The 7,655-nt window shown below is 48.5% G+C and overlaps 1 protein-coding gene across 4 annotated transcripts in view; it reads left to right on the top strand.

The window, feature by feature from the left end:
- The first annotated feature begins 3,287 nt into the window (after positions 1–3,287).
- Positions 3,288–7,655, top strand: part of EP300 (E1A binding protein p300) — a 66,128-nt gene continuing 61,760 nt past the window's right edge. Inside the window, exons 1-2 of one of the 4 annotated variants that reach the window (XM_068400551.1) lie at positions 3,288–4,524; positions 4,649–5,274. In XM_068400551.1, coding sequence (XP_068256652.1) covers positions 5,181–5,274 — 94 coding nt within the window. In that variant the 5' untranslated portion in view covers positions 3,288–4,524; positions 4,649–5,180. Of the gene's footprint in view, positions 5,275–7,655 lie in introns of all 4 variants that reach the window. The other 3 variants (XM_068400550.1, XM_068400549.1, XM_068400548.1) reach the window with 3 other exon arrangements.

The following is a 7,655-nucleotide window of genomic DNA, read 5'->3' as shown; positions in this document are numbered from 1 at the left end:
AGTTATCTCAAAGTACATAATGGCTGCTGTAATTACTGGCAATAATGAGCTAATTAATTCTTCTGGGTATTATTTCCAAGGGATAAATACTACTATCCTTGCTGTAAGAATGGGGAAACTGAGGCAAGGAGGAGCAGTTGTTGGGTAAATAGGTTTGTTTTACTTTTAGTAGTATAATCCTTTCCTGGTTTTATTTGCATAGGTTTATGTATTTGCTTCTTTGTATGCTTAGTGTTCTATTATTGCTTTCCAGTAATTTCGTATGTTATTGTTTTGGCAGATAGCATTTAGCAACAGTTGATTGTGTGTATGTATTAAGGTTCATTTAAGAAAACTGCAGTGTTTTTAGAAAAATTAAAAGATGCTGAAGGCTATTTTTTGTGTATATATATATATATATACTTTGATTTATCTTAACCCGGTTTTCCTTTTTCTTCCTGCTTCTCTTGTTTTAGGTGACCTTCTTTTTCAGAAAAATAAAACACAAGTAGCATTCTTTTCTATTTATTTTCCATATACTTCAGCTTGCATTTAAGTCCCTAATATGGAAAGCTAACTGAATATGACTTTCTAATATGTAAAGAACGAAGTCTACTAGTTGTAAAGCTTATAACGCAGAGGTATGCTTTTACTAATATATCAGTTAATTACTTATATCTGTAATTCATATTCAGAAGATATATGCTTGTTTGGTAGCATTCACCAAAGGTTATACGTTTCCCACAGTTCAGGTACGCTTCCCTGAATTCATTTGAAGGGTAGATAAACAGGTAGCCAGAGCAGAGGGGAAGCTGCACCAAAAAAAAAAGGACTCTATTTTGTTTGTCAGATTTTTCTGGTACTTTACTTAACAAAACTAACCGATCCATACGATACTCTCTGGAGTAGCAAATAACTACCCAGTTCTTTAAATTTTATCTTTCAGCCTGTGCTCCAGCAAGCACACACTTGCTTAGTTTTACTATGGCGAGCAGTACAGTGAGATTTCAGTGGAACTATGTGCTATATAAAACTAAGCACACACGTAACTATTGGTAGGATCAAGTCTCTAGATAGGAACTAGTGTCACGAAACTCTTATTTGAAACATCTGCTTTGCTCCAAGGTTGTTGTTTAGTAAGGGCCTGACTTTTAAAAGCATTTAGGTGTTTATGTGCACCTTGGTGTCTTTATAAAGTTGGCACTAATTCCTTATTGACCTATGGATTAAGGGCCTCCAGAGAGTCTGAAAACCTTATATAAACTTATTTTAGTCAACTTTTAATTCTAAGGAGACTTAAAAAAAGAAAGTTAAAATTAGTCTCAGCTATGTTTAAAAAAGTGCTTCACAAGCAAGAGAAACAGTCAATCTGACAAAACAAATTGAGGTAATACAAAACTTCTATAACTTGGATATTTTGGGGAATTTAGTAGCAATAAGAGGTAAAAAACTGTGAGAATTGTAATATCGTTTCTAAGGTGACACAGTTAGGTTTGACGCTGGAAACCCTGGCAGCTTTAGTGCTGAGACTAATAAGCTTTCTGCTCTCCAGAATGTTTTCCTATCGCTTATTTGTCCTTGCAAGGCTCCCTCCACCTCTCTTTTAAAAATGTATAGATTTGCACGCTGCCTATGGCTCCAAGACTTTTCTGGAAGGCTAATACATGCTTAATCTTTAAGCACTTCTGTAGCAGTTTGAGCATAGTTGTAGCTATTTGCGTTTTCCCTTTTGTGTTGGGGGAGACAACAACAATCTTGCTGGAAATAAAGCCCAAACAAGGGAAGCTGAAGTGTGGGAGTATGCGAGGGAGCTGGTGGATAACTGTTACAGGGCCGTGAATCTCTGCTCATGCCTTCTCTCATCACCTGTGGTATTTACTCTGGTGTTTAGTCTAGGCTTTTCCCGAATACTTGCTTCAGTTCTTAGGCGCAGGATTGCGGAGAGCTCAGCCCTGAGGGTGTGTGGCAAGAGAAGTCCTCGCAAATGTCCCGCTTGGACCAAACAAAACTGCTTTTTCTATTAAAAACATACGCAGGCCCCTGTTTCCTTTCCACTCTCTATCACCTAATGGTGTATGGCCCGAAAGAGCCCAAATGCACCAAAGAGAGAAGCCGGGATGGGGTACTTTCTTGCTGATGAAGCGCTTAAAGATTTGAGGAAAACTCTTGGCTGGTCAGTAGTCCTCAGTAAGCTCTGAAACAGCTCACAGGCTCTGATGGCTTATGAAGGACGACATAAAATCATCATGGAATGGTTAGAAGGGGCCTTAAAGATTTTGCTCCAATCACACCGCCATGGGCAGGGACACCTCTCCACGACATAACTATTACCTGCCTACAGCCCCAGGGCCAGCCCATGCCCAGCCTGGGAAGTGCAGCCGCGTTTTCAGGACGCTGCTGTACCATGTAACGCCTCCTGCCTCCTTCCCCAGCACACGCGGGGTTTTTTTTGCATAAAGCATGTGTTTTGTGGGTTTATTTACTTTTTGGCATAAAGTGTTTTTTTTTTTTGGTGGTGTTTTTTTGGTTTTTTCGTAATGTCGATGGAAAGTGGCGGCAGTTCTCGCACCCCCGAGTTAAGCAGTATGTCAAGAGTGTCTCTGGATCTCGTACATTCACCGCCCGCCGGGCCTTGGGGGGTGTCTTTGCGGACGTGGGTGCTGCTCTCCCTCCCCCCTTCTCCCAGGCCGGGGGGGCTGTACGCCCACTCGGGCGCCGCACCGCCCCGGGGCCTGCCTGCTGGCCCGGACTGCCATGTCTGTGGCGCAGCAAGGCCCTCGACCGGCGGGAGGAGCGCCCCGCCCGCCGGCACCACGGGGACCCGAGAAGGCTCCGACACCCGTAAGAGAGGGCCGCGGCGGGAGAAACCCCCCTCGGCCCGCCGGCCCCTCAGCCCACCGGGCCGGGCCGCGGGCACCGGGGCGTGCGGCGGGGCGGAGCGGCCTGCTCTGGGCCGCAGGTTACGGCCGGTCTCCCCCGGGCCGCCGCCGTGCTCTTTTCGGCCGACAGAGAAGAGCGTGAGGGCAGGAGGAGGAAGGAGAATTTTTTTTTTCCCCTTAATAAAAAACCCCTTCGCCTTTAAGGGGCGGAGCCAGGGGAGTTTGCGGAAGAGCCCGGCGAAAGGTGGGCACTGATTGGGCGGGCACGGCGTCGTGACGGTGGATGGGCGGTTCCATTCCCCTACCCCCACCCGCGGCACGCCAGCCCCCCGCGTTCCATTGTGTGCGCCAGCGCCGCCGGGCCCCGCCCCCAGGCGTGGCCCCGCCCCGTTTTTCTGGTGTTGGCTCATTTCCGGCCGCCGCCGCCGCTGCTAGCTTCCCTCCGAGGACTCGGGAGAGTGAAGAAACAACAGCCGCCATTTTGTTTATGTGTGAGCGACTGAGGGAGGGAGCGAAAGCGAGAGGCCGAGCCGGACGGGGCGAGCCAGGGGGAGGGCAGCGCAGAGAGACCCAGGGGCCCGGCCAGGGGACGGGGAGAGAAGCGAGGAGCCGAGACGTCCCCCCACCCGGCGCGCCAGCCTGTTCGTCCCCGCTCTCTCTCTCTCCTCTCTCTTTTTCTCTCTCCTCCTTTCTCCGACTTCTTTCTCTCTCCCGCTCCCCACCGCTTCTGCCCGCTCCGCCACACACGCCACAGGAGCGGCCGCAGAGCCGGGCCGCCGCCGAGCGCCAGGCAGGGGCAGTAGGGAGCCTGCGCTCGGCCCCCGCGCTGCCTGCGCCGTCCCGCCCCACCCACTCCCCCCCCCCCCCTCCGCCGGGGAGCGTCGAGGACCCCCTCCCCCTCCCGGCCATTTAACCCACCCCGGGGCGAGTCCCCCGCCTTACCGCGGCGGAATTTTTCTTCTATTTTATTATTTTCATTTTATCCTCCTCCTCGGAGGGGTCGCTGAGCGGCCTCCCCGCCGCCACCCCCCCAGACTACCAACCTCTTCGCTTCCTTCCCCACCCTCGCAGAGGCGAAGAGGGAGTCCCTGCCGCGCCCGAGCAGCGGCCGAGGTTGTTTTTTCTCCCTCGCTTTCCGCACCCCGCATAGCCCGTGGCTCCGCGCGAGCGGAGACGGGCAGCCCCGTCCCTGCCCGGCGCCAGCGCTCGCAACTATCCTCGGCCGCCCGGGAGGGAGGAAGGTAGGCAGAGAGGGGGGGAGGGACCGGCTTCTTCCTCCTCCTCCTCCTCCTCCTGCCACTGCTGTGGGATCGGCCCCTCTGCCTGTGCCGGAGGGGGGGCAGCCTGCTACTCAGAGCGAGAGAAAGAGGAAGGGGAAAGAAGAGAAGAAGGAGGGGGGGGGGGGCAGAGAGGGTGTTGAAACCCGCCCCCCACCTTCCCATCCCGCGATCGGTGCTGCCTCCATCAGGACAACAACCCCTCCTCCTTCCCTGCACAACAAGATGTGAAGCGGAGACTCCTGGGACTTATCCTCACCCTCCTCATCCTTAGAGCTCCCCTTTCTGCAGCCATTAGCGACGGGCGAAGAAGAAGCGAGTGGAGCTGGGGACCCCGCGCCCGCCTTGCCGCTCTCACCGCCGCCTCCCCCCCAGCCCTGTCGCTGGCGGTGGGTATTTTTTTGCAGGGTGGTGTTGGAGGGGGAAGGAGCCGCTGCTAGAGGACGGTGATCTTTTTTTCTTTTTTCCTCCTCCTCTCCCCTCCTTCGCCCGCCTCCTTGTGGCGATGAGGAGGAGGAGGACGGCGCTGAGGAGGAAGAGGCTGATGGCGGCGGTGAGGAGGCAGCAGGAGGAGGAGAAGAAGACGACCCCCCGAAGGATGAAGATGATGATGGTGGCGGCGGCGAGGAAGCACCAGCAGCACAACAGCCGGGATTAATTTTACTACAAAAAAAAACCCTACCAGCCTCTCCTTTTTTTTTAAAAAAAAAAAAAAAATTAGTGGTTTTTTTTTTTTGGCGGGGGTTTTACCTGCTCTTCCCATCTTCGTTCAGCCCTTTCGCCCGGGGGAAGAGGCCTCCTCCCCCGCCTCACCCCGCCGACCCAGCTCCCACCTTCTCCCCGCTTCTCCGCTGCCGCCCTCCCGGAGCCCGAGGGGCAGAAAAAGGGGAACTTGGCCCCCCTCCTCCACCAGATCCTCATCGTTCCCTCTCGGCGTTATTGTTGTTCTTCAGCTGACTCGGAGGCCCGAGAAGAAGGTGAAGATTTTGGGGTTCACCCCCCACCGTCGCTCTGCTCTGAGGGATTGTCTAAAAAAGAATTAAAAATGGCCGAGAATGTGGTGGAGCCGGGCCCGCCTTCAGCCAAGCGGCCTAAACTCTCCTCACCGGCGCTCTCCGTGTCCGCCAGCGACGGCACAGGTCAGTCTCGGGGGCCCAGGCCCTCCCCACTTCTCGGTGCCGCAATTATTGCCCTTTTCTCCCTTCTTCTGCCTAAATCTCCTCCTCCCTTTTGCTGCTGTTAACTCGTGCCTGCCTTCGTCCTTTCTGTCTGTCTGTTTCTCCCGTTTTCGCTCTGTTTGAACCTATTGGCGTTAATGGCATAGGGAGGGTGTTCGGGTGTTTCTACCCTTTTATTTTTTTGGAAGTGATTGAAAGCAAAGCTGTTCAGTTTATTGTGCTTTTGATCAACTGCAGATAAGACTTAACAGTTTGTCGTTTTCGTGTCTTTCACAATAGTAGTTATTACTGAGCTCCTTGCTAAGCATATGCCATTAATTCCAGTGGCTGAAATACGAAATAGTGCTAAAGATGATGCTTTTGTACACTTTATTGTTGAATTATGCGTGTACGTTTGTACACACAAATGTGTGTCTTGTTTCTTATTTTATTTTGCATATACAGGGGTTTTTTTTACAGCTCGTTTAGAAACGAGATTTATTTCTTTGCTGTTTTTCTTCTTTTCTTCTTACACGCAGTCTGCTTATTTGATTTACTTTTTACAATCCTCCTTACTCTTCCTTGCAGAAGGGTATCTAAAAACTGCTTTTCTGATTCAAATAGACCATCGACTTTAGGGAAAAACAGCTAAAACCAAAAGCCAGATCCCAGGCGTGGGGCATAAGGTTTATCAAGACTCTTCTTAAAAATGAAACGTTATTTCACCTTATTGACATTAAGAATCAATATGGAGTGCAGTTCATCTTGCATCTCCCATTTCTTTGCTGCGAGACCAAAATGTCTGAAATTCCCCCGTAGACTTACGGGCTGTGAAGATCAAGGGGCTTCTCTGCAGTCCTGCAAAGGGTCTTCGGTGCTGCTGTGAAGGCAGGCTGGAGGCTGGAAATCTTAGGTGTCCCAATCCCTAGCAAATATGAACTGGTTGTACTGGGAGAGGGGAGGGAGTAACAAAGGGCTGTTCAGCTTTTTAATGTTTCTTGTGAAGCAGATGAGCATTTGGTTTCATTTTGCTGTGAGAGTACCTGGTTACCTGTCCCACAGGAGTTTCTTTGAACTCACTTTAGATCTTCTTAGCCTATGGGATATGGAGGAGGCCTCCTCCTGCCAGAGTTTGGTGAGTGGTAGCATTTCTGATGCCACCGGTGGTCGTGTTCAATGCAGTTACAGCTGGAAAGAAAAAGGAAGAGCTGTTTGTCGTTTTAGCTCATCATTTGACATTAAACAGAAGGTTTTAATAGCTGGTTTTTGGTTGAGCAGTGGATGTGATTCTTTTTGGAATCATCTTCAAAATTTTGATTTTTGCCTTCTCTATTCATGGTGAATGATGTGTTAGTTTTGAAAAGTTTGTGCGTAACTTTTAGAGCATATTAGATATAGGCAATATTACACTGTAACTGGAGGACACTACTATTCCTAATGTCAACAGGTCTCTAGTATGAAAGTAGAAGAGGGTAGGAGAAGCTGCTCTTCAGCTAGAGCGAGTTGGCTTGTTTTTTTGTGCTAGACTTGGAAACCAGTACTTAATTCAGTAGTAACCATTTTTAATTTGTCTTGATGGGGGTTATTTTGCTCTGTTAAGAGAGGTGAAATAAAAATGTATTTTGTGAGAGAAGTCCTGGTACTTGAAAATATGAAAGTTAAAGGCGTATTTTGATTCAGATGAGCGCACATATCTAAGTTAAGACATTTGTGATCAAATAAGGTTTGGATGATTTGTGAATGTATTTCAGTTTAGCAGGTGCAGATTTTCACAGAATACTTAGTCTATTTTAATTGTTACCTTACTAAGCAGTTTAATAATGAGTTTTCCACAGTTATGGTGAAACACTAGGGATTGTTGGACAGTTTCAGTAGTGCACAAATGGCATAATTTTTCTCAAAGTTGTCATCACCTGATAGCTACGCGGAGGTTTGTAGTGGTACAAATGCTTTATATATGCTACATAAAAACTGTTCAAGGATTCTTACTCTTCTGGATTTTTTTGTTGACAACTTATTATCTGGATTTTGGGACAGCTGCACTTTCTGTGTTTTTAACATCGTATCTGTTTCTCTAATAAAATAAAATCACGCTTCTTAAACAATAAGCGTGTTTTGAGCATTATATTTTTCATTTGCTGATTGAGAGACTGCATTTTTTTTTTTGTCCCACTTCTGCTGTTGTGGGAATCTGCTCTGAAGTTTACATTTTTAAACCTATCTGCTCCTTAAATTAGCTCTGAAATAGTGCGAGCAGCTTTCATTAAGTAAATTCCGCTTATAGAATCTGTTGTATTGTCCCCACTCCTTAGTTAATTATAGAAAATAAATAACATGGAGCTTATGTACTTACTCAAGCACTC

Source organism: Nyctibius grandis, chromosome 5 (assembly GCF_013368605.1).
Source record: "Nyctibius grandis isolate bNycGra1 chromosome 5, bNycGra1.pri, whole genome shotgun sequence".
NCBI classification, from domain to species: domain Eukaryota; kingdom Metazoa; phylum Chordata; class Aves; order Nyctibiiformes; family Nyctibiidae; genus Nyctibius; species Nyctibius grandis.
The sequence above is the reverse complement of the archived record's forward strand: the minus strand, read 5'-3'. Positions and strand labels throughout refer to the sequence as shown.